Below are 25,569 nucleotides of genomic sequence, written 5' to 3'. Positions count from 1 at the left end.
TGGTGTCCCCAGCACCTCCATCATTTGCAGCTCTGGGAGGACTGAGACCAAGAGCGCACGAGGGGCCAAGGCTGCTTCTGACCTTTTCTTTCCCTGGTTACAGCTGGATTTGGAGCTCTGGGCCACAGCTACCTCGGCCCTGCTCCTCACTCCCCTCCCTCACCTCATTTTTCCAGGATTTTCATCCCCAAGAAGCACCGGCAGCGGTTTGACGAGGTGGTGTCGCAGAGCCTGATCAGCAAGCTCTGCCGCTCCAAGAGCGAGCAGCACAGCAACCGCCTGCGGCGCAGCCGGAGCGAGGACCACCAGGAGCGGCTCCTCGTCTCCACCCGCGCCAGCTCCGTGCCCCGCTGCCACGAGGAGACCGGCAAGAGCCTGCGGAAAACCACTTCGCTCGTCACCAGCAACGTGGCCTCGGGGGCTGCCCGCAGGTAACACCGCTCCCGGGCGCCCTCGAGCTGCCTTGGCGGCGGCGCAGGGACGGGGAGAGGCGTTAGGAGAGGGGATGTCTTCGGTGTGCAGGGTGGGCGAAATCCTCCTGCGCTGAGGAGGGACCAAGGCCTCTCCCTCTCGAAGGCTGGGCACGTTTGTGCCCCTTGTCCCAGCTCCGGGCCACCCTCTCAGCCCCCCTCGCTGCCGCAGGGCTGGAACTTGCCGGCTGCGAGGGGATGTCGGCTCCTGTGCCAGCGGGATGGAGGGTGCCTGGGCACGGAGCAGGCTGTGCCTGGGTGCGAGGCGGCAGAAGGACGGACGGACAATCCCCCACGCGCAGGGGATTAACCCATTTCCCACTGCCCATGCAGCCAGACCCGAGCATCCCCAGGGGCTGAGGAGCCCTGCCGTGCCGCCGGCGGCTCCTGCTCCATCCCCAGCCCCGTCTCACAAACAAGGGAGCAGGATCTGGCCTGCCAGCACAGCCAGGGAATCCCCCCAGGAGGGACTGTGCTGTCACAGGCACAGCCCGGGCTATTCCCCTCCTGGGTGCTCAGCTGCAGTCCACCTTCCCAATTTTTGGTATGACTTGTCCAAAATCCAGTTCCAGCACAGTCTCCCTCTCTGCCCACATAAGATCAGTCCTTACAAGAAGCTTTCTGGTTGTAAGTGAGCTCAGTGATGTTGCCTTCCCCCAGATCCCTGTGGGGAACAACTCCCAGCTCCAATCAGCCTCCCAGCAGGGAAATTTCCCAATGTTCCTTCCAAAATTTCCCAGCTGAATTTAATTTCTCTCTCATCAGCCTAGGAGATCTTTGTTCCCTAAAACACGTTGTCCCTCTTATTCTATGTGGTATATAAGCTATAACCCATGATTCGCTTCAAAACCACATTGGATTTGAAGGACTGGACGGTAGTTTTATGAATTTGGCAATTAATGCAGAGCGAGAGGCCATGCTCAGGAGCTCTGCCCCTAAAGCAGTGGCATCTCTTCCTGCCTCCAGAGCACCTGCATCCCCCCAGCCCTCCCTAAGGTAGTTTCTGGGCCACTTCTAGCACCCACCAGGTCACTCCCCACCCCCCTGTTCTGGCTCAGTACTGGGGGCTCCCTCTGCTCCCCAGCGCGGGCAGGAGATGCTGGTGGAGCTGACAGGGCCACCAAACCCTCCCCCACCTTCCCTCCATCCCCTCCCCCTGTGGGCAGGGCACATTTCAGGGGCTCCCCTTCGAAAGGCACTTGGATATCAAAGGGATCTTGCAGGGACCCAGGGAGCACCCTGGGTGCTTGGGCACTCAGGGGACACCGGGGCTCACAGGGTCTGGGAAAGGAAACAAGAACCAAATATGGAGCTCTAATTTCACATTTTTTTCACCCGCAGAACTGTGCGAGTTTATAAAGGCAACAGAAGCTTTGGCTTCACGCTACGTGGCCATGCCCCGGTGTGGATCGAGTCTGTTCTGCCAGGTAAGAAACCCCCCAGCCACAGGATTCAAAGACACTTATTTATCTCTGGTCTGAACTCAAAATTTTAAATGCCTGCTGTTAGTTAGAAAATAGCAAAAGGGACTTTTACAAGGCTCCGTGATAGTCTCCCAAGTTGAATAACTAGCATCTTTGGTACAATTCAGTCAGGATTTATTCACTCCCTGTTTTGAAAGGTGGAAAACACCTGTGTTCAGCAAGTAGCCTGAAATCACAGCCGCGTTTCCAGTGCGAGCTGGGTGCCGGCATCACCGTGGCCGGTGAACAGCCCCAGCCCACCCCGGTAATCCAGCTGCAATGGGTGCCCTGCTGGGGGGGGGGGGGGGCTGGAGAGGTGGGACCCCATCCCCGTGAGCAGGGGTCTGCCAGCTAAAGCCTCTCTCCTTCCCTGTGCATTTAGGGAGCCCGGCTGAGAAGGCGGCTCTCAAAGCTGGAGACCGGATCCTATTCCTCAACGGTCTGGACATGAGGTAAGAGGCTCTTTAGGGGGGGTCCTGGGGGGTGGTAGGAGCCAAGCACACGAGTGTTCATTTGTTCACCCTTGTGTAACAGAAACAACAGCTGGTTGGCCTTGAGAGCTGTCTACTGAGGTGCACGAGGGGTTTTGCCTCATACAGACATCTCCTTTACTATTATTTTACACAAACTGGCTCCAAGAGTAGTAGTTCACCTTCATCCCTGCTCCTCCTTTGACTTACCTGTGCAAAAACCCATGTATAATGCATGGCACTATATAACACTGATATTCCAATGGCAACACCCCCCCCACAGACCCTGATTCAAGCCCCTGGGGGTTGTGGTACATGTTAAACACCTGGGGCTCTGCTTTTGGAAGGAGCAGAGCACCAACCAGCCCCTGAATCACTCCCGGAATGGGATCATAAGCTCAAAACCACACAGGCGATCACATTTCCACCCAGAAGTTAATTCTTCTGTGTATTATTTGTGCACAACAAAAGCAATCAAACCAGAGCTGAGTGAGCACCTTGCTGGTGCAGCCTGCATCTCCTCGGGTTGGTCTTTCCACACAAAAGGCAAGAGCAAAGGGTTAGAAGAGGCTACACGATAAAAGAGAATGATGAATATTTAAAGGTTAAACATCTGATGCTGCTTCTGTCAGTGCTCAGGTTCTCACATTTCAGCTGATCCAGCAAACTGTTGGCTGATGCAGCATGGCCAGAAAATAGAGGAGACCGAGTGAAGATTGTCCTCTGAGCCCATGTTTTGGCAGGCTGGCCTGTACCCATCTTCAAGGGCACTCCCAGAGTATATATATATTTTTTTTTTTTTTTCCTACAAAAGAAATGCATGTTACCTCCACCTTGCATTTTCTTTTCATGCAGAATTAGGACAGGCAAAGAGAGACCCGCAGCGCCGTATCGTTTAAATTGAAAATTCATCTTCTGGGTCTGAGCGTTAGCTCAAAGTGACGCGGCTCCCCGTGCCGTAAGAGCTCCGCAGGCTGCTGGCAGGCTGCAGCTACCGCGGCGAGCCCGGGGCTGGGGGCGATTCAGGCCGTCCCTTGGGGAGGCTCTTTGCTGCACAGCACAGATAAAACCAAGCCAAACTGAGAATCCAAGGGGAATTGCAGCGGGGCCCAACGCCGCCTGGCTCCCAGTCGCGAGATGAGGCTTTTTGTAAGCTAAACCAAAGCGGCTGCAAACTCCGTTTCCCCGCTGCTCGGCTGCCAGCTGGTGCCCGTGCGGGCAGGCAGCCCGGCAGCGCTGACCCCCCCGCTCCCCTGTGCCCCCAGGAACTGCTCCCACGACAAGGTGGTGTCGATGCTGCAGGGCAGCGGGGCGATGCCCACCTTGGTGGTGGAAGAGGGGATCGTCAACTTCTCCACCGGTAAGAGTTGGGGGGGGGGGGGGGGGGGGGGGGGGGAGAGGGCTGGGAGCCACGGGAACCCCGCGCCGGCCCCCCCAGCTCCCCATGCGGGAGGGGAATTGCCAAACACCTTCCGCAGGCTCAGCGGGTTTGATGTGCTGCCCGGGGTGTGTGTGTGTGTGTGGGGGGGGTGCTGCTCTTCCCGCCGGGGCATGCGGCTGCCTGCTTTCTGGGATCAGGCTTAATCTCAGGCTTGGCTGCTCTCCAGAAGGGTTCATCCTACTGTATGATCGTCCTTGACAGCCCTTGCCAGTGTCCTTCACGTGCAGTCTGTGCTGTGTACTTGACCGAAGTAATCCAACCCTGCGCATCCACGGTCGCTGTGCAAATCCCCCGGCTGTGTACGGACTGTGCTGTTCAGAATAACTGCTGCTGCTATGAATAATTTAGCTGGCTGCTGGTGAGCAAGTCAGCGGGGGGTGAGGGTGGCTGGGGTAAGGCGGGTGGCTGTCAGCACGATTTCGGCGGAGGGGCAGGACCGCAGCCCAGAGCGGAGCACGGTCACTGCTGCACTTCCAAAGCAGCGTGCAGGCAGGAGGGCTGGTGTGTCATTGGGGTGCTGCTCTGCAATACCTAGACCCAGGAATTAGGGACCAGCTCTTCCCTCTCGGGCAGCCATGGACTCTCCTGAGCTTCACATTAGGAGCCCTGTGATACCAACTCATGTGCATGTGCACTAGAAACGAAACTAAGCACCTCACTACTTCACAGTACAGAGCCAGTGGCACTCCAGCTGCTTCACTGCCCCCCAAAAGAAACCAAGAAAAGATGGAATTTTTTGCTCCCACTACCTTGGCCATATTCCTACACGGACAAGTGCATCCCACAGTCTTGGTCGGGTCCCTTCTCCCGGTGGTGTGTGTTGCCCTGTGCTCACTGCAGAGGTGGCACATGAGCATAGCAAAGCAAATGACCTTCCGTGCCTCAGTTCACTCATCAGTAACCCTCAACCGATGCTGCTTTTGAAGTCAGCGATTATCATAAAGTACTTTGAAACTCGAGCAGAGGCTTTAGAGAGCCTGTGAAGGAATACCATATGCACGTGGTCACAGGAAGTGTGGAAGCAACATGGTTGAAGTGATAGATCCCAGAGAACATCCCAGTCAAACAACCCAGCTCGTCTCCAGCAGGTCCATGGACCTACTGGAACAGCCACGAGCTCCGGAGCACGGGAGGAAGGCAGGGGCACTCACAGCTCCTGATGAGCCATTTCACCTTGTCACCACACTGCCTTCCAGTGAGTGAAATCTGGTTTTGCTGGTGTAAAAGTGTCGGTATCAGCACATTTTGTATTTCTATGGAGCACTCACTGTGCATGGGTACAGCTGCCCTGGCTGACCCCTGGTTTCAGGACAAGCCTTTTAACCCATGGTTAAGACCTTTTGTCTGTTGAATTTTCTTTCTTCTTTCTACCTGCACCTTGCAGACTCTGACTCTGCTGACTCCCCGAGCACCTCCTCTGCCCTCACCTCCCTGCAGTGGGTCGCAGAGATACTCCCCTCTAGCATCAGGATTCAAGGACGGACCTTCACCCAGCAGCTGGAGCACCTTCTGACTCCTCCCGAGCGCTATACCACCTGCAAAGCGCTGGAAGGCTTCTTCCAACATCGGTAACAACTTGTTAGCAGCTCCGTTCCTCTAACGCCAGTACCCAGCCTGGTAGTGATGCCCGTGTTGGAGTTGGTCTCCAAGCAGAAGGAAGACCTCGTGGCCTCCAGTTTCCCCAGCTGGGTATTTCCTTGGGTGCCTGCAGAGCCCAATCCCATCTCTCACCAGGTTTCCTGCCCTAGGGCAGAGCTTTTAGCTTTTGAGGTTAATTCAGTCACCCCTTAATCCCTCATAAGGTGCCCTTGGTCCTCCACAGAGCAGGCTCTCTTGCTGTCTGGCTGTCCCCGACAGCCACAGATCCTGTTCCGCCTCTTTCAGTAAATCACACCACGTTTCATCCTTGTCTTCTCAGTGCCTTGGCTGCAGTGACTGTGGCTTGCAGAGCCTTCATCCTGCAGAGCACATCCTCCCTGCCCTGCTGCAAGGGTTGAAACCCATCCCCTGGCAGGCTCCAGACTTTCAGCAGTGACCTTGTTGTCTGCCCTTGATCTTTAACCTTTCTGCCCCACGGTGAAAAAGCCATCCCTCCAGGCGCTGGGAGATGCTTGCTGCCTCTTCCCACAGCTGCAGAGCTGACCAAGCTGGGCTGGCCACCCGCTCCTTGGGACCCCCAAGGGCTGCAGATGCACCAGCCAGGCTCTTGCTGCAATGGTGCAGCAGCCTGCTGGTGTAAAGATCAGAGGATCCGAATCCTCCGTTTGACAAGGAAACGCAGTAAATCCCTCCCGTATTTAGGGCAGGAGAACATAAGCTACCGAGTACAAAGCCGTGGCACTGCCCCTGTGCACCACAGCTCGGGCTGAGGGCTGCAGCACCCCGCAGCATCCCCCTGCCCACCGCAGGGCCAGGCTGTCTCTGTTCCTGCAGATGCTGGGGGAGGCCCAGCAATCCCTAACATTGCCCCAGCAAAGCAGAAATCATTGCTTTGTGCTCTCCTGAGACCGCACAGCTTCCACAGGATTCCCCAGCCAGCACTGCAGCCTGAGGAGCCGCAGTGGTGGGAGCAGCTCCAGTCCCTGGGGTCTGCAGCTGGGAAATGCAGACTCCATCCTGGCTGGGTATTTGCTCCTGCTCAGTGGCACAAGGATGGGAACCCCAGTACCACAAATCAAGTCCCCACATTCCCCTCCCGGTGCAGGGTAGCACACATTGCTCAGTCTTCCAGCAGTGTTGCATCGAGGACCATCGCTGCTGCCCACCCCAGAGCTGCTGGTTGGGGGGAAGCGAGGTGCAGTGGGGACACCAGCATGCCCACCCTCTCCCCCAGCCATCTCATTTTGCCTATAGCTGCCCTGAACAGCTCGACATAGATGCCACTGCTCCATTTAACAATAATTCCTCATGACCTAATTGCATGCTTGTCCCTGATGACCGGCTGTGGCCTCTAACTGCTCCAACAAGGAGGGAAATACCCAAGCATTAAGTCTTCTTGCCCCCACAGCGTGCAGATACCAGTGTTCCCCAGCAGCAAACCCAGGAGATGGAGTCAGGACACCCCTGTGCTGGGCTTTGGTCCCCCCAGCCAGTTTGCACATGATAATCCACCCGGCCCCAGCCAGCACCTGGGAGGAGCAGGGGCTTCCCAAGGCAGAGCAGCCTCTTGCCTCAGCACCTCCTCCACAATACTTTAACTTTCCAAAATGGGAAATGGGCTTCTGTCAGCTTAGAGCTGTGTTCAGCTCCACGGAGAAGGCAAATTAACCTAAAACTAGAAAGAAGCTTAGCAGGTGACTCGTGACAGGCTCTAGCTGGCTCTCTCCTCCTTGGAAGGCAGCAAAGGTCCATTTGATTAACATCAAGACAACAGATTTGTTCCTAGATATGCAATCTCCTTCCAGCTCTTTATAAGAGGTTCTTACTGTTACTTCTACATTAAGGATGCAATAATTACAGTGAGCTTTAACCCATCAAATCTGCCTCAGTGTCGCAGTACAAAAACCAGCCTGACTTTAGCTCTCTGACCCAGGACAGCCTTCCTCCCCCAGGCTGCTTTCTCCTCCTCATGGAATCAGGTGCTCAGCCCTTTCACCATTCCTACACACTTCAGGGCCAACACAAACCCAAGCCTTCAGCCCAGTGATGCTGCCAGCCCAACCACCCTCTCCGATACATTCCTCCCCGAGCCTGCTTACCTGCTGCTGCCTAAAACTCAGGTCTTTCCAGGGTTTCTCTCCACCTCCTGGTGCTCCTCCTGCTCCCCACACTCCCCAGCTAACTCACATACCAGGTTTTATACCTGGCTGGCAGGTGCTGCCAGTTTTCTGGGAGTTTTCTCACCCCGTTAGCACCAGCTGCCCAGCTCCACTTCCCGGGGGGGGGGCTCGGCCCCTCGACTGCACCCCAGCACCGCTGCTCTGAGATGAGCCAGTTGTGCCGAGGCCCCAGATGCAAAGCCAGCAGCCGGGCCCCGGGCGGAGGCAGGCTGGGACACGGCGTGGTGGGGCTGTGCCGCAGGGATGCGCTCACTGCCCGGCCCTCTCTTTCCCATTTTGCAGGAATATTGACACTCTCATTGTGGATGTGTACCCGGTGCTGGACACACCGGCCAAGCAAGTCATTTGGCAGTTTATCTACCAGCTGCTGACGTATGAAGAGCAGGAGCACTGCCAGCAAAAGATTGCCAGGTTTCTTGGTTACAAGTCCTTGGCAGGTGAGAGGCAAGCCCCCGCGCTCCGGCAGGGACACGCCAGGTCCCTCTGGGTCCCCAGGGACCTTGGGCCGTTGCGTTGGGGGCAGGCTGGGGGGGCGGGGGAGCAGCCAGCTCTCCCCTGGGGAACCAGCTGCAGCTCTGCCCTGCCCGCGTGGGATGCAGAGCAGCGCAGAGGAGTTTCCAGCTCCTGTTACCCGTGGGGCGGTTGATCAGGCAGGGGGGGTTACCTTTTCTGCACCACGGAGCTGTGTAGTTTTGGAAGGAGGAGAAGGAGAGACGGCACCCGAGAGGTTGCCTCTGGGAGCAAAGGCTTTTGGAAGCTGCTTGGGTCGTTAGAGGTTAGGAAGTCCCAAAAGGAAAGAGCTGGTTTAGGGGCAACATTTGGATCAGAGAGACAAAAAAAGGGACGGTGGCGACCCTTGGGCTGTCTCCAGCAGTCAGATGTGTGCCAGCACCCGTGGTTAGAGGAGGTGGGGAGCACGGCTGCCCCCCGGCACCATGCCTGCCCGGCAGTGCTGCTCTCCCCAAAAGACTTGGAAGGCACCGGGCGATTCTCCTGCTCCCCGGCCCCCTCTCCCCTCGCCGTCACCTGGGGCTGCGGCAACACAAAAACCAGCTGCGGTTTGCTGAGGATGCCGGGCTTTGCAGTCAGCCAGCAGAAAAGCGAGGGCAAACTTGGAGTGAAACATCTTAATCTTTGGATTTGGGCTTCCTAAGTGCTTTCAAATTCTGCTGTTCTAAGCTATTTACCCGATGTCGATGTGTTAATTTTAGACTTAACGTAGATAAAAGGAGGTGTTGCTTGAAGAGAGACTTTTGGAGGAACACAGTTATTTTAGCGCAGCCTTTCCCCTCACAGGGAGAAACAGCTCAAAGTCCTGCTGCAAATACTCCCTGCTGTGCACGGAAACCTGCTGGGTATTTGCTCACCTAATTTGCACTCTCAACCATTGCTGCTTTTCTGTGTGCAGAATCACAGCCCAAACCTCCCTAACATGTTATATAATCCCAATAACGTAGACCCTAAAATTAGTTTATGAATTTTAGAAGATCTCAGAGGGAAGCTGATATATTTACAGTTTGCAGCTGTATTTCCAGAATACAAAGCAGGTATCCCCAGCCGCTGGCAGAGGAGGAAAACACAGGAGTAAATCTCCCAGGCCCAGGCTGCTTCCGACCGTTGTCCCCGGCTCGCAAGCTGGTCCCGGGCTCCTTTCAGCTTCTCAAGTGAAAGGGGCAATCTCTGACCAAGCGCAGTTCTCGTTGTTCTGGTGCATGACGTGTGTGTCCATGCGATGGCCAGAGATCTCTGAATTTGGGTTAGTCCTTCTTCGGGGCTTCTCCCAAACTCGGTCGCTATCTCTGGTGTTTGTGTTTATTGGGCTGTTGGATACCACGGAGACCGATGCTCCGGTATCTTCATCCTGCCGTAAGTCTGAGCCTCTCGGAGCGGTCACACTGAACTGCACAGAGCAATCCAGCAGACAACGTGGTTCTTCCAGGCAGGATTTCAGTGCTGGCCTCTACTCCCATCTTGTCCCTTGAGGGCAGGGGGGAGTTAACTGGGTCCTGCTGGACCAGCCGAGCTCAGGGCTGGAGTTTCACGTGCACCCGGAGCTGGTGGATGCCAATCCTGCTGGAAAAAAAAAAGCAATTGCATCTCCTGTCTTCGGGCATCCACCCCCCTGCCCTGTGCTGGCAGGAGCGTTTGCAACCCGCTGCGCTCCCCGAGGACAGCGTGACGATGGGGTGAGCGGCTCCGGGGGGTGGGCACGGGCCACCGCGGTGCCAGCAAGGCTGTGCATGGGGTCACGGTCCAGTGCAGGGCTCAAAGAGCAGCTGCGAGTCCGACGGGCCTGGGGGAGCCCTGTGTTGCGGCGAGGAGGAACAGGGGGGGGGGGGTGCTGCAGGGTCCGGCCATGCCTCACGGAGAGGGGTTTTCTGCCGCAGCTGAGCCAGAAGCGGAGGATCGCTACCGCAGCTCCGTCCGAGGGGCCTCCTTGTGCCGGGGAAGCCTTCGAACCCCCCGCCCTGAAGATGGGGGGGCAGCAGGTGGGCGATGGGGGGCCTGTGCCGGGGTTCCCGCTGCAGGGAGGAGGGAGCTGGGTCCCGGCGGTTGCGCCGTAGTGTACTTCTGCTCCTCCCCAAGCCAAAATCCCGACCTTTTCCTAAGCACGAATGGTGGGGAAGGATGGAGGTCAGCACAGAGCCAGCACACAGGCTTTGACTGGAAATCCATGTTCCCAGAAACTGTTGAAATAAGCCATTCAATGAGGCGGCTTGGGCTGAACCTTGTTTCCAGTCCCTCCCATTGCTCCGATGTTTCGCCGGCAGCCCCCCGCCTGCCCTGCATCCACCCCCGGGGACCCCCAGCCCCGGGGGCTCCCGGTGCTTCCCTGCTCGGTGACGGCTCCGCGTCCCAGCGGGAGATGGGGGGGACCTCGATGGGTCAGGTCTGGAGTCCCAGGGAGGGGGCGCAGGCGGAAGGAAGGGATCCTGATCCTGACTGGTTTGTCTCTTCCCTTCCCGGCAGGCCAGAGCGACACCGTGGAGGTCCCGGTTCGCCTGATCCCTGGAGAGAGACAGGCTGGTGATGGCACATCCCTCCCAGAGACACCCAACCCCAAAATGGTGTGACTTCATGGGGGGGGGGGGTGTGTGGGGGGGACACACGTCTGGGAAGCGCTTTGCCGATGTGTGTGGGACTGTTGCGTTCACAGGGAGGGTCGAGTCTGACTCATTTCACATTAATGCAGGAAAGTAGAAAAAAAGGGACGGGGGGGGGGGTGGGAAGGATGTGTCTGCACGTAAATACCTGCTGGTGGCTGGCAACATCCCCGCCTCCCAGCCCATCTCAGAGACTCCTGGGCAATTAGTGAGCTTTGATAAGGCTGGTGTCTGTCAGCATCTTCCTGCAGCCTTGTGAGTGAGCGGCTCTTGGGGAGCTTCAGAAAAGGCAGAGCAGCCTTGGGTTGGGGTGAAGCCTTGGGTTGGGGTGAAGCACCCTTTGAAAGAGTAAGAGACTGGGGGGCTGGAGGGTCCGCGGTGGCTGTCCTGTCCCCAGGTCTCTGGGGGCTCTATAAACCTCGTCTCGATTCGGGCATCGACAGCAGCTCTTTGTCCTTTTTTTTTTTTTTTTTTTTTCCCCCAGATGTCGGCTGTCTACGCAGAATTAGAAAACCGCCTGATCGGCAGCTTTGCTGGGAAGATGGGCAACCCTGCCCTGCACAGAGCGTCACCTCCCGCCCCAGAGCTGGCCCACGCCGCAGGTAGCGTCCGGCTCCCCACGGTGGGACAGGGGCAGTTTTGGGGGGGGGTGTGGGGGGGGTCTCAGGCATCGATGGATGGTGCTGGTCGGGCAGGTGGAGGAGAGGACCCCCCCGGCAGCGCTCTGTCCCGCAGGTGCTCGCAAGTCGGGGATGGCGATCTCGTGGCCGAGCGACCCTCTGGCCCCCCAGCAGTGCTACTACCGCCTGCACAGCAGCGTGGCCTCCCCGAGCAGCACCGAGTCCAACCCCTACGTCAGCCTTGACAGCAGCCCAGCCCCGTCCCCCAAGCACCGGGACTACCCGCTCAGCCCTCTGTCGCGACGGAAGAAGCTCTTCACCTTCTCCAGGCCCCCGCGCAGTCGCGACACCGACCGATTCCTGGATGCCCTCAGTGAGCAGCTGGGACACCGGGTCACCATCGTGGATGATTTCCTCACCCCTGAGAATGACTACGAGGAGGTGAGTGTGGCACAGGGGTGGCTCGGTGCACGTTCTTTGGCCACGGAGCCGTCCGTGGGCGCAGGGCCTCTGGGGACACGACCTGGGGCAGGACGAGGGCTGCACGGCTGGACCCCCCCGGGGGCTGGGTGGGTGGGGGATGAGGTACCACCTCCAGCCTCTCCTCTCTCCCTCGCCCAGATGAGTTTCCACGATGACCAGGGCAGCTACGTCACCAACGACGTCAGCAGCAGCGAGTACATCAGCAGCAGCGACGAGGGCAGCTCCCTCACCTACTCCACGCTCTCGGACCACATCCCCCCGCCGCCGCTCAGCCCCCCGCCGCCGCCGCCCCCCCTGCCGTTCCACGACCCCCAGACCGTCCCCACCAAGGCGGAGGCCGCGAAGGCCAGCACGTCGCCCGCCCCCAAATCCCTCGTCAGCCACTTGCACCCCATCCCGCCCCCGCCGCCCCCGCCGCCGCCCCCCCCGGTGCCCTGCGCACCCCCCCTGCACCGGGGGCTGCTGCACCGCAGGAGCGAGTCCAACCACATGAGCGTCAAGAGGCTGCGGTGGGAGCAAGTGGAGAACTCGGAAGGGACCATCTGGGGGCAGGTACGGCCCGGGGGCGGGGGGGGGCGGGGGTCCAAACCGCGAGCCGGGGAGCGGTTGCCTGTGCCGAGTGTGCGCAGGTCAGCGGGAGCACCCATGGGTGCTGCCCAGAGCGGTGCAGGGGCTCTCCCCTCCCCGGAGCATCATGTCCTAACCTCTTCCATTCAATACCCTGGCCAAGGGAATGAGCTGGGGCCAGCTCGGGGGGCCCCCACCAGCAGAAGGACACGGAGCTGCTCGAGCGGGGCCAGAGGAGGCCACGGAGATGCTGGGGGGGCTGGAGCAGCTCCCCTGGGGGGCCGGGCTGAGAGAGTTGGGGGGGTTCAGCCTGGAGAAGAGAAGGCTCCGGGGAGCCCTTCGAGCGGCCTCCCAGGGCTTAAAGGGGGGGCAGGGAAGGGGGGGAAGGACTCTGGATCAGGGGGTGGGGATGGGACGAGGGGTGATGGTTTTACACTGCCAGAGGGCAGATTTAGGTGAGATTTAAGGCAGAAATCCTTCCCTGTGCGGGGGGCGAGGCGCTGGCCCAGGGTGCCCAGAGCAGCTGTGGGTGCCCCCTCCCTGGAAGGGTTCAAGGCCAGGTTGGACGGGGCTGGGAGCCCCCTGGGCTGGGGGAAGGGGGCCCTGCCCGTGCCACTGGGGGGGCTTTAAAGTCCCTTCCAACCCAAATCATTCTATGATTCTATGAACTCTGAAGATGCCATGTTACAGAAAGTCTCATATTTCTTTTCATGCTTTTAATTGTTTGGACCAAAACTGCTGGGATGAGAAGAGGCTCTGGAAAGCATCTGAAATGCTGGTTTTGATTGCAGTGTCCTGGGGAGCCCTTGCTTTCCTGCTCCCTGAGGGCTGACGTAGTCAGGAGCTGCCTTCAAATGTGTTCTGCAGCTGTAGGAGGTTTTTATCAGTGGGAAACGGTGAGGATGGTTGAAAGCAGAATGATGGGGAGAGCACCGAGGCAGGGGAGGACACGGGAGGGGGAAAGCAGAGGTGAGGAGGGAGACTAGATGTGTTAATCCTTTGGCATCATAGGCTTGAAGAGATGCAGAACTCTGGAGGTGACTTGGAGTCCCTGTGGGGAGAAGCTGGCCTCCCCGGAGCTTTAACTTGCAGCCCCTGTGTCTCTCGTGGTGATGAATGTGTACAGATGTGCCATATTCTTCATGCCCTGAGCAGCTAGAGGGGAGCTGTGGGATGATCTTCCAGTCCCACAGGCACCCACCTCGTAGCAAGCGCTTGACATCCTGCAGGTCCCTCTCCCCAGCACTCTGGAGAGCAAGATGCTGCTTCCCAGAGATTTGTTTTGTATGCAAAAAATTCCCAAAGTTTCTGGAAGTCCCACTTTTTTCCTTCAGCAAAGCAACGTGCCCAAGTAGTGAGTGAAGAGCAGTAGTGCTCTGGAGGATTCCAGCTGTGACAGAGCTAAATCAATCCACGGGGCAGCGCTGGGGTGAAGCCCCAGGTTTCTTCCTCCCTTCTGACGTGAGAACAGGTCCCACCAGATGGGCTTAGTGACTTGTGTAGAAACTGCCTCCAGGGAGGTGAACGGCTCACCAGGCTCTGGTTTCTGTGTAGGGTTTAGGAGGGCTGAGTCTCCAGTTACAGGATGGTGCCATCAGCCTGTCCTGGTTTCTTCTAGGGATGCAGAGCTGAGCGTGGGGAGGAGGGAAGGTGGCCCAGCGCAGGCGGGCAGTGCCGGGCTGGCCCCTGGGCTGGCCCGGCTCCTGATTCCTCCTCCTCTTGCAGCTCGGGGAAGACTCTGACTACGACAAGCTGAGCGATATGGTCAAATACCTCGACCTGGAGCTGCACTTCGGGACGCAGAAGCCTACGAGTAAGTACCTGAGCCCCAGAGCAGGTCCTGGTACTGGCTGGAGACTGGGAGGAACTGGGGCTTGGTGGGCAGCAAGGCAACACCCGGCCCTGGCATCACCCGCGGCACAGAATTCATTCATACTCAGGATTTTGTGGCTGGCGTCGCAGCAGATCATTAAGGTGGAGATTATCTCGCTGTCTCCCTTAATTTTCCTCGCTGCCGTTATCTGTGTTCTCTCCGCATTTCAGTCGACCGGGGCAGTGAAACTCAGCCGCTGGGTTTCGCTCCCCGTTGCGCTCCGTGCTGCCTCCCGGCTCTCGCAGCGCCCGCCCGGCCATCGCCGCGTGGAACGGCTGCAAATTAGGATTGCAGCTCTGTCGCTTTGAGAACTCAGCCCTGGAAAAGCCGTGAAAACATTTCTCTGTCCATAGAGACCGTTACAAGCAACGCTTTGCTTTTTACCTACATAAGAACTTAGCTCCCCCCAACACCTACGTACGGGGTCCGCAGCTACCTGCCAGTGCGGCCTCCCCCCTCGTTCTTGAATCGGGGTCTCCTGCAGACCCCCCCCCCCCCACTGGGGTTTCTGGATGCTGCAAACCCAGAGAGCGGGTCCGGGCTGGGGGGTGACGAGCAGCGGAGGCATTTGGGGTGCGGGGTGCCAGCGGCCTGCCCCTGCCCCCCCCCGGCACCTGCCCGAAGGGAGACGTGGGGCAGCGCGGCTGCTTCACTCGCACGGGGAAAAGTAAAACGCCAGGGGCATGTGTGAGCTCTCCTGGAAGGGACACGATGCACGATGGCAGCAGGGGCCGAGCAGATACAGGAGGCAGTGGAAGTGGGATGAAATGGGATCCCTTCTCAGGGGCTTTTTGGGGATGTTTCTGGGCAGTCTGGGATTTTCTGTGTGTTTCACCTCTTGTTTTACCTTTTTCAGCTCCAGCTGAGTCCTCCATTGAGGAGATCTTTGAATCGCAGAATTCAAGGATTCCCGAAGCCATTGCTGTGTGCAAAGCATCAGTTCTCCTCTCTTTCATTCATGGTTTCACTGTTTTCAGGACAGTTTTCTTCCTGCTGGAGCCGGCTGAGCCTGTCCTTACCCATGATTAAATCTTTCAGTTTCTCTTCCAGAGCCAACTCTCATGCCTGAAAACTTTAAAAAGAAAGACGTGGTTGAAATTTTGTCCCACAAAAAGGCCTACAACACATGTAAGTAAACATCACGGTGAATGTACCCCCAAAACGGGCCCAGAGATGGGGCCGGGGATGTAGAGGACTGGAAAGGTAAAAGGAAAGGGGCTACATGAGCACAATCCCATGAGCACAATCCCAGCACAGCTCCGTTTGTCTGGGCTGTTCCTCCAGGCTGGGCTCGGCGCCGGGCAGGGGGAGAAGGCGGTTTTCCAAGAAAAGATGGAGATGGGATGTGACTCATTGGCCTGGGGAGGGAGAGGGGCAGAGCGTGCACGGCCCTGGGGGGCGGCGAGGCTCTGGGGGGGCTCTGGGGAAGGGTCGGTGCCGCTTCTCCAGGTTGTGCTTTGGGTAGGATGGAGGGTGGGAGGGCTCGGTGGGACCCTGCGAGCCCCTGGGGCTCCTGGCTGTGGGGGACGTGGGAGAGGAGGGGGCGCTGGGGCTGGTTCCCCGTGCAGCCCAGCCTGAGGTGTGGGCGACGTACGTGGATGTGATGCGATGCCCCGGGGGGGTCTGCAGGACCAGGGTGACTCCTCGGGTCCCCCTGGGTCTCAGGGAGTGGAAAGCCCCTTCCTCTCCCCAGGGCTCGACCCTGTGCCAGTGTGGGCACGTGGAGGATTCCCCGTCACTCTCACACCGTGGAGAGATCGAGCTTCACCTCCTGGCCCCGTCCTGCCAGGCTGTCCCAGCACAGCCGGACCCCGGGGTCGGGTCCCCTTCCCCTCCCAAGTGACACACCTCCCTTCCCCCCCAGCCATCCTGATAGCCCACCTCAAGCTCTCGCACATCGAGCTCCGCCAGATCCTCATGACGATGGAGACCGACCGCCTGGAGCCTTCCCACATCAAGCAGCTCCTGCTCTACGCCCCGGACGGGGAGGAAGTCCAGCGCTTCCAGAGCTACAAGGAGAACCCTGGCAAACTGAGCGAGCCCGACCAGTTTGTGCTGCAGGTACCGGCGGGCAGGGACGTGCTCTGGCAGCGAGGAGGGAGGCACGTGCAGCCTCCCCGGGATGCCCCGCTGCGAGCTGGAGGGGAGGAAAACACACAGCAGAGGGGAAGCTCACCCGTGCTGGCGGGATGGGAAGAGCTGGTGGCACTGGTCACAAAGGACTGCTGGCAAGCCATGCTCGGGCTGATGCCTGAGGTGCCTGGCAGCTCCCGCAGCGGCTGTTTTACAGCCGAACATTAGCAGAATGTTTACTCCGCGATCAGAGTGACTTTGCCCACCTCTGGCTTACTTTCTGTTGATAAAGTCCCTTTGTAGCTATTGGCACGAAACTGTCCTGTCCTGTCCTGAGGCAGCAAGCCAGCGTCTCTGCCAGCTCCGCGGCCTCGCCTGCGCCGACATGCGCATCCTGCTTTCATGGCCGGGGAAAAACACCGTGCAGGAGGGATTATGGCTAACGGTGGGAGTCGTGATTTTCTCCCTCTTTTGCTCTCAGATGTTGTCGGTACCGGAATACAAGATCCGGCTGCGCAGCCTGCATTTTAAGACCACTCTGCAGGAGAAAACCGAGGAGATCAAAGCCAGCTACGAGTGCATCTGCAAGGCCTCTCTCGAGCTGAAGAGCAGCAAGAAGCTGGCTAAGATCTTGGAGGTCAGAACAGCCCTTCCTCCGGGTGACAGCCGCCGCGGGCCCCCAGTGTCCACGGGAGCACCCGTGGGCAGCGTGCAGGCAGTGTGCAGGCAGCCAGGCAGCTCTCAGGCAGCTCCAGCCCCACGGCTGTGCCCTGGGCCCCTCTGGGTCCCGCTTGGGCAGGCTCCATCCCCTGGCAGCTCCCGTTGATGTGGGTTTATGGGGTTCCTGGCGTGGGGAGGGTGCCAGGGGGCAGATGACGGCCTTGAACCCACCCGCAGCAGGGCTGCAGGAGCCACAAACCTGCCTGGTGATGGCAGAGCCCACCGAGGTTTTCCTTAAGCTGTGATGGAGCTGGAGGGTGGGGGGGTTGTCCAGGCTGTCACTGCGTGCGTGTCGGCGGGCAGCACTGCAGGCTGGTCCCCGTGCACGGCCGTGGGCTTGTGCCAGCCCTGCTGCGGTGCAGGCAGGGGTCCCGCACGCTCCCGTCCCTCTGAGAAGGTGCTTTTGGGGTCCCGGGGATGGGCTGTGCCTGGCAGGGGGTCACTGCAGCTATAGGAGAGAAGGAACCCCACTGCAGATGCTCCTTGACCCTACTGAGATGAGCTGCCCCAAATTCATGTTAATTCATTCAGGTTTGCTTTTAAAAAAAGCGGTTGGGATAAATGAGGACACGATGTGACAAAAGGCATTTCCAGAGGAGAGATGAACCTCCTCAGTGGCTCCTTGCCAGTAACCCCCCAACACCTCATTAAGTCCTTGGGGGGCAACGGCTGGTTGCACATTCATGAGCGGTGAACAGAAATTCAGAGAGTCCCAGGCTGACGTGCAGGCAGCCCTGAGCTCCCCGCTGCTCTCCAGGCCCCAGGAGGGACGACAGGACTTGGGTGAGCCCAGCCTGGGGTCCTGCTGTGCCTCCAGCGCTGCAAAGCTGCAGCACAAGGAATCGGAGCAGTCTGGAGCGGAAAGCTGGCTCTGCTGGGTCACTATTCCCTTTAAATGATCCCCTTAAAGATCTGCAGATAACAGCTCCAAAAGGCTTTGGGACACCCAGCGTGCTGTGGCGTGGGGGCGACAGGATGAACAGGGCGTACAGAACCAGCAGAAATCCTGCCTTTAACACGCATTCATCCACCTAATGAACCCCCTGAATGAACTAAGGTTTTATTAATGGCGCTCTATGAGCATGTGTACGTTAGCAGAAGTGACCTGGCACAAAGAAGGGTGCTTTCCCACCATCCTGTAGACAGAGGGAGGCTCTTTACCTCTGCTCCTCCCCCGTCGTTCGTCGGTCTCTGTGACCCAAAAGGAGATGGGACGATGTAAGTGCTGGAGGTCACTGGCCAGCCATCCACTGAGGCTTCTCTTTGCAGTTTGTGCTGGCGATGGGAAACTACCTGAACAACGGGCAGCCCAAGACCAGCAAAACAACAGGCTTTAAAATCAACTTTCTCACCGAGGTGAGGCGAAGCGTGCTTGTTCCCGTGCAGGAGCTCCGAGTGCCCGGCGCTTCGTGCCTGTCCTCGTCCAAGGCGCCCGGGTGCAGCGGCTCCCAGGGCGGGCGGCTGGTGGGAGGGCAGGGATCGATGAGCAGGGTGACTTCAGAGAGACCCTGACAGCGGTTTGGTGCTTCAGCGTGCTGGGACCCGAGACCCAGGCCTTCCAGATGTGGGGTGGGAGAAAACAAAGGGTTTTACCCCATGTGGGTCACTTGGGACTCCTGAGGGGCGGGGGACGGCGTGACAGCCCTGGCCTGTGGGAGGGAGGCATTGCTTAGCATCTTCATACCATTAATCTGGGTGTAACGTGCTGTGTAAACATTAAATGTCCTATTTAAACATTAATCCACATAGCGTGGCTGGGAATTGCCATGCATGTGAACGCAGGGTGAGCTGAGCAGAACAGAGGAGCCCCTGTGTATATGGGTGCTTGGCAAAACCCTCTGCAGAGGAACCTCCTGACTTGTTTTGCTTTGCCGCAGCTGAACACAACCAAGACCGTCGATGGGAAATCCACCTTCCTGCACATTCTTGCCAAATCACTCAGCCAACATTTCCCAGAGCTCCTGGGCTTTGCCAAGGATCTTCCTACAGTGCCGCTCGCTGCCAAAGGTAAAGGAACAAAAGTATCTGCAAGCTTCCTATCTCCCTGCACTGCCTCTTGGTTTTGTACGGGTCTGGAATCGGTCACGAGCTGCGCAGTGTTGGCACGAGCAGGATGGCAGCAGAAACAAGTGAGGAGTGGTCCTGAGCGAGAGGACGGGGTTAGGAAGGGATGAGCTTAGGGGTAAGGGAGGCGCCATCCATCCCGCGCTGCTGCACATGGGAGTGCCTAGGCAAGGCTCCGTCCCTGACCCGAACCCTCCTCCTGACTTCAAAAAGCAATTCCCAAGTTCAGAGGTGTCTTGTCAGTGCAAACAAGGCACAGGAGAGGGGAGTGCCAGGAGCTGCTCTGCTCCACCCCGGTGGGGATGCCAGCAAGATTGCTGCCTGCAATCGCGTGTGGTACGGAGCGTACAGCACCCGCTGTGTTAGGAGTTCACAGTCCAGCCGCGGGTGGGTCATGCTGACTGAGGATCGTACGGCTTCGCTGGCCGCGGTGAAAAAATGGGGTTATCATCCATCCAAATGGGGTGTCGGTGGGGTCACGACAGGCTGGCTGCGTGCCGAGCAGGGGCTGCGTTCCCCTTGCACGCCGTCGCCTGTTGTTTGTGAGTAATTCCCTTGGGAATTAGTGCTACAGTGGATAAATAAAGGAGAAGGTTCGGACCTGGAGCTGTAAATTTCCACTTGATGAAGGTGTGAACCCGTAGCTTTCCCAGCTGGGTTTTGCATCTGGCCTAACCGTCAAATGACACTTGTGTCACCGAAGGCTCCCTGCTGCCCAAATTCCTGCCTCTTTACACCCGAGTTCAGGCCGTGTGCTCTCCGGGGCTGCCCACCTTCTCTCTGGGACCGGCCAGGGAGCGATGCAGCCGCAGCCCGTGGCCCAACCCCTCCCTCCCTGCTGCGGTGCCTCCCGCTCCCGCGCCTGCAGAAGAGCCGAGGCGTGAGCGCCCAAGGCAGCCCAGGGCTCTGAACTGCTCACCTGCGCTCCTGAACGCCGCTGCTGTGGGGAGACGCCGCGGAGGGCACCCGGGATGTCACCCTCATCCCCCTCCCAAGCACCTGGGTACCCCCCTCGCCGCCGAGTCCCCTGCACGCTCCTCGCGCTGGGCATGTTCTGGGCTCCTTTCGAGGCTCCTCTTGGCCCGAGCGGCCAGCGACCTGCCGGAGGCCACCGGGAAGGTCTGGTTGCCCAGCACAGCCCGGGCCAGGCGGTCAGGTCGTGCAGAGCCGCGCGGACAGGCAGCCTGAGCCACCCCGACCGCCGGCCCACGCTCGCCGCCCTCGCTTTGCCGCGGGAAGCAAGCCAGCCCCACGTCTCCCAGCAGCGCTGACTCCTCTCTCCTCCCGCAGTGAACCAGAGGGCGCTGACGGCCGACCTGAAGGACCTGCACACCACTGTCAGCGACATACAGGTGGCCTGTCACAACATGCCAGCTACCGCAGAGGACAGGTTTGCAATTGTGATGACTGTATCCTTCTGCAGAAGGGGCAGAGCATCCGTGTGACTGACTGCCCGCGAGTGAAACCGGTTCGTTGCCCTTACACGCCTCCTTGGTCAGCAGCAGAGCTGTGTCCAGCTGGTATTAAAGCACCTCCTCAGCACTCAGTGAGAGCGCGGTGGAAATACCCACCCTCCACTCACTCTTAGCCAGGGTGGGAAACTACTTTTGCGGTGAGCACTGGTTCACATGTCTCTGCGTGGCAGAAACCCAGTGCCACAAGACCAGAAAGATTTCCGAGTCCTCTTTCCTTCCAGAGAAGTGCTGGTAGGGCCAGCTGAGCGTGCCAGCGGGTTCCTTTCACACGCGGCCGCAGCATCTGCATTTGCAGCGGGTCCTTTCTTAGACCTGAGATGAAACCCAGCCGTTTGATAAGCAGAAGTGATTCTAATCTGTACCAGACCCATGGTGCAGCTCTTTTTCCTTAAGCCGTTTCTCTCAGTCCTTCCTGGAGAGCGCCCAGCCCGCCATGCGATCCCTGGACGATCTGCAGCACAAGGCCATGGAAGAATTCAGCAAGGTGTTGTCCTTCTTCGGGGAAGACTCGAAAATGACAACTTCTGAAGCTTTCTTCGGCATTTTTGCAGAATTCATGAGCAAGTTTGAGGTAAGTGGCACTCTTCAAAGCCAGCCAGCAAGGGGTTTCCTGATAAGCATCAGCGAAGCGTTTGCTTGCCTGTGAGCTGTGGGAACGGGACGGGCCTTTTGCGAGCACGTGTCCCTGAGCGTCCATAAAGTGCAATTTCTCTAACAAGTTGGCTGGCCGGTGCCGGAGGCTGAGGTGAGGGTTGATGGTCCAAACACCAGCCCCACGGAGGGTAAAGCAGATGTTGTCACGGTCTGGCGTTCTTGGCTAACGCAGGCTGGGTCGGAGCACCCCAATTTAGTCTGTAGTGGCCAGTACCACTGAAACATCTCCCTGGCCACACCAGCTGCCCGGGCCTGATCCTCAGCTCCTGCCCTTTGCTCTCTCCCTGCAGCGGGCACTCAGCGACGTGCAGGTCGGCGAGAGCCAGCGCAGCCCCAGGATGACCTCCCCCCTTGCCTGGTGACGGGCCTGCAGCAACGCGAGGTGCAACAACTTATTGCCAACAAAGTGCAATTTGCTCCTGTTGAGTTTGGTTGTAAATACGCTGCTGTCACCTGCCACCACCAAGCAGAACGGCGGACCGAGGGGTCGGGGCAGTCTGGACACTGAAAAGGCACCACGGGTGACAGTGGGTGGATGCGAGGGTGAGGCACAGGGACGTGAAGGCGAACGCCGCGCTGGTCTTGACAACAGCTTTCTTAGCATCCTCCCTTCCCAGCATATTACCGAGTCAAGGATTTCAGATGCATCTGGCTAAAACCCCGCTTTCCCACATTTCCAGAACACGTATAACCGGCCCCAGCAGTGGCTGGAGACCTTCCCCACGTCCCCACGGCCGGTGCCCGAGCACGGCTGTGCAAGGAGTCTGCCCTCCCAGGGCAGAGCTTTCCCGGGCAGGCGCTGCTCATCCCTGCCAGCCTTGGGGCTGGGGACAGAGCCCAGCCACAGCTCCCTGGGGAGCCAGAGCAGCTCCGGTGGGGACGGGAGCAGAGAGGGGGGGGACGAGGAAGAGGGATGCCACCAGCGCCTGCTCCCCTGGGACCGCGAGAAGCAATGCTGCTGAGCTCCTCTCCACCCCATCCCCAGGCCCTTCTGCCCTTGAGCAGCGCACGGAGGGGCTGGAGCTCCACCTGGATGGGCCGTCACAGCTGGGGGGAGATGGCCGGCCGTGGCCTGGAGGCTTTAATCCCCCCTTGCTGGCCAGTGGCAATGGGAAGCAACACGACCTTGCAGAACCCTTCTGGCACGTCCGTGTGGTCCCAAATAGGGCTCCAGTCTGGTTTTACCCAGCTGAGCTGGAGAGGAAGGGAAGCCCAGAGTCCTCCCTGGCCGTCAGCTTTGCTCAGGTGTGGCAGAGACTGACGGGTCTTGAAGTCTTTCCAAGCCTTTAACATCATCAGCGCTAGGCTTATTTGAACTTACCAGGAGACAGAAATCCCTGAGCATTTTAGTGCCTCCCTGGAAAGTACAGGACCCCTGGTAGCCTAAAAATGAGTGGGGGTCCTCTGCAGCCCCAAGGCACAGCACAGACCGGCGAGAAATACATCCCCTGCCCTCCTTTATTGACTCCCAGGGCTGGAGTCTTGGCAGTCCCTTTACTGCATGACCAGTCGCTCACGCTGAATATACCCAGGGAGCTCTGGAAGCCTCCACGTCCGTCTTCCAGCAACACCTGATTGCTATTTAGATGACTGAATCCCCTCCGAGGAGCCGTCCCCTGGGGCCGAAGGGCTGGCAGCATCCCGTGCTCAGCGCGTGGCCCCCCCCCCCCCCCCCCCCCGGCCACCGTGCCCCGAGAGCTTTTGCGGCAGCGTGGCTAGCGTGAGGCGTTAGGCTGTGCAAAAAAGCATCCCGTTGCCTTTCAAACCCGACACGCTCCGGCCTCCTGCCCCGTGGCAGCGCTCCAGCGAGCCGTAGCGCAGGTAACCTTCCTCCCGGCCACTGCCCCAGCCAGAGCTCCGACCGCAGCCTCTGCCCACGCACAGAGCCACCAACTCGTGCATTACTTACGGGAGACCTTATGACCATCAAGCCTTTGGTGGTTCGGTACTTTTTTTAAACCCTGCTGTAGGAAGTGAAGTATGTTTTCACAAGCGTTCTCAGTTTATACAGCTTTAAGTGCCAGGTAGTTTCTAGCGTTGTGCTCCAGCCCCGGCTGCCTCTGCCTCGGCGACAGGGCAATGCTCACTCAGCTCCTCTTTCCATTTTGGATGTTGCACACTGCATTCAGTTGATTTTTTTTTTTTTTTTTTTTTCCCCTAAAAACATATTCAATATTTAAACCGCTGGAGGTGCTCTTGAAACTGTCATTACAAATGTCAAAATGCTGTACATAGATTTTGCTACATGTTGTAACTTTCCAAAATAGCTAGAACTCCAACCCCTTTGGTATTTTTATGTGAATATTTTCAAAGAACCAGAACTTCTGACATATGGTTATATTATTTGATAATGGGACTATGTATATTCACATTTCAGTCTCCACCCAATGCCTATGTGCTATTCCTAAAATAAAGCTACTGCCTTCTGCCTCCCGACTGCGTGTACCGCTGTGTTCTGTCAAAAACCGCTTTGTACAACAGCTGCGGGTGAAGGTGTGAGAAATTCTGCATCTGGCACTTCTGTGACTGCGCTTCTTAATATTGGCCCCTTACACCTACAGGAGACAGATGCAGGATCTGACCTGGCTGGGTTTGGGCTGGTATGAGATAAATAACCGCACGGTTGTGAAAAGACCTGCTTGCGTGCCAGCATGCAGGCTAGCGCGATGAACACGAGCAGCAAATTCTTAAAATAGTACGGATTTTTTCCTGCAGCCTTCAGAAGAAAACATTCAGTGAGCCTGTGAGCCAGTGAATTGTTTCCCTCTGAAAAGGAATTCTTGGCTGAGGTTGAGTTTATGTCCTCGGAGCAATTTATCTCCCTTTACACTAACAGCAGATAGATAGGGACCGGCTCCGTATCAGATTTCCTGGTTGTAGTTTAGCTTGTTTACAGCAGCTCAATCACTGGGTCCTCCCTGGAGGCCACGGCACCGGCAACTGTAAAACGGCTCTGCACAGAGTTAACAAAAACCTGCTGGGTGGAAGCCCCGGGCTGGGCACGTGCGTTTGAAGTGCTCGACCCCCTCCCCGCGTTTCTTTACCCCTCCTGGCCGGTCGCGCCCCGGGGATCTCGAGCTGTCCCCGCGCTCCCGTGCGGTACCGGCGGCAGTCGGCACCTTCCACCGCACCAGCTTCTTGTTTCGCTCCTTCTTTGGACCGGCAAACATTCGGTAATTTTCCCCCGGAATCGGCGCACTGGCTGGATGCTCTCCTCTTAGCCCCGCACAGCCCAGCCTTAACAGCATTCCTGAATCAGCCTCGACCATGGGATCATCTTTACGGGAAAGCCAGTCTCTGAAAAGGAAATAATAACTCAGGCAGCGGCCCCGGGGTCAGGGCCGGAACGCAGCCGTGGCGAGGCTCCTGCTCCACGGGGTGCCACGTCCATCCTCTGACACACACAGGGAACAGTGACCCTCAAAATCCCAGGTTACATTCCCAACCTCAGATTACTTAAGGATTTTCACTCTCCTCTGCAAGAAATGGGGGGGAAAAAAAAAAAAAAAAAAGAAAGACCTCAAAGAGGAAATGAGCAGCTTTAGTAAAGTCATGGTGAGGACATGATTGCAGCTTCGGTTGGTGGACTGGCTGGGGTAAAATAGTACCAGGCTGGCATCTCCAAGCCAAAGTGGAGCCACGTATGAACCCTCCCTCTAAGTATCTTGATAATGGCTTGAAGGGCCACAATCTGTAATTATTTTCCAGGTGCCATGAAAGATGCCAAAGAGATAAACAGAGATCTCGGCTTCAGCCTGGAAGGGCTGGAAGTCGGGAAAAAGTGGCATAGGCTGGGAGGTAGCACAAGGCACCTGGATGCTGAACTTGAAACCCTGAGGATCCACCTTGTTCTAACACAATTTAGGAAAATCTGGGTTTCCTCAAATCTAGCAGATCAAATGCAAGCATCTCCAATCACAAGATTCCAAGAGCTTTACGTTCATCAGAAATGCGAGCCAAGTGTGAAACAATGAGATAAAACACAGATCCTACGTTTTTCCTGCGTTGCTTTCTGGTTGCTTAGGCTCTGGGTGCCTTTTGCTTGGTTTTGTTTGTTTGTTTTGTTTAACTCGCCTCCATTATCAATCTAGAAAACTCAGAAGTGAAGGTGAGAGCTGAAGTCCTGGTTCTGGCAGCTGAGATTGTCAGGGAAGGGGCAAGGTCCACAAAACCTGTGGCAAAAGCGGCGAGAGGGGCAAAAGCAGCACCTGCGCTCAGGGAGGCCGGCGATGCGGGACCGGCGCTCCCCGGGGGCTGCTCCCCTTGGGCTGCACCTTCCACCCAGGCGTCGCGGATCCGCCGAGGCCTCGCCG

General features: G+C 57.9%; 1 protein-coding gene across 6 annotated transcripts in view; it reads left to right on the top strand.

Moving 5' to 3' along the window:
- Window positions 1–23,692, top strand: part of LOC116961351 (Grid2 interacting protein) — a 37,433-nt gene extending 13,741 nt beyond the window's left edge. For 3 of the 6 annotated variants that reach the window (XM_042798410.1, XM_042798411.1, XM_042798408.1), the window contains 20 exons: window positions 177–431; window positions 1,812–1,897; window positions 2,316–2,385; window positions 3,669–3,763; window positions 5,229–5,412; window positions 7,906–8,060; window positions 10,011–10,112; window positions 10,594–10,691; window positions 11,212–11,329; window positions 11,463–11,788; window positions 11,969–12,382; window positions 14,123–14,210; window positions 15,321–15,398; window positions 16,135–16,331; window positions 16,825–16,980; window positions 18,333–18,419; window positions 18,941–19,070; window positions 20,418–20,536; window positions 21,009–21,173; window positions 21,547–23,692. In XM_042798410.1, the coding sequence (XP_042654344.1) occupies window positions 177–431; window positions 1,812–1,897; window positions 2,316–2,385; window positions 3,669–3,763; window positions 5,229–5,412; window positions 7,906–8,060; window positions 10,011–10,112; window positions 10,594–10,691; window positions 11,212–11,329; window positions 11,463–11,788; window positions 11,969–12,382; window positions 14,123–14,210; window positions 15,321–15,398; window positions 16,135–16,331; window positions 16,825–16,980; window positions 18,333–18,419; window positions 18,941–19,070; window positions 20,418–20,536; window positions 21,009–21,173; window positions 21,547–21,618 (2,995 nt within the window). In that variant the 3' untranslated portion in view covers window positions 21,619–23,692. Of the gene's footprint in view, window positions 1–176; window positions 432–1,811; window positions 1,898–2,315; window positions 2,386–3,668; window positions 3,764–5,228; window positions 5,413–7,905; window positions 8,061–10,010; window positions 10,113–10,593; window positions 10,692–11,211; window positions 11,330–11,462; window positions 11,789–11,968; window positions 12,383–14,122; window positions 14,211–15,308; window positions 15,399–16,134; window positions 16,332–16,824; window positions 16,981–18,332; window positions 18,420–18,940; window positions 19,071–20,417; window positions 20,537–21,008; window positions 21,174–21,546 lie in introns of all 6 variants that reach the window. The other 3 variants (XM_042798409.1, XM_042798406.1, XM_042798407.1) reach the window with 1 other exon arrangement.
- The last annotated feature ends 1,877 nt before the right edge of the window (window positions 23,693–25,569 follow it).

The sequence above is a fragment of the Tyto alba genome, unplaced genomic scaffold (genome assembly GCF_018691265.1).
Source record: "Tyto alba isolate M040663 unplaced genomic scaffold, T.alba_DEE_v4.0 Super-Scaffold_28, whole genome shotgun sequence".
In the NCBI taxonomy this organism is placed as follows: Eukaryota; Metazoa; Chordata; class Aves; order Strigiformes; family Tytonidae; genus Tyto; species Tyto alba.
Note: the sequence above shows the minus strand (reverse complement) of the source record. Positions and strands in the feature narration are given on the sequence as shown.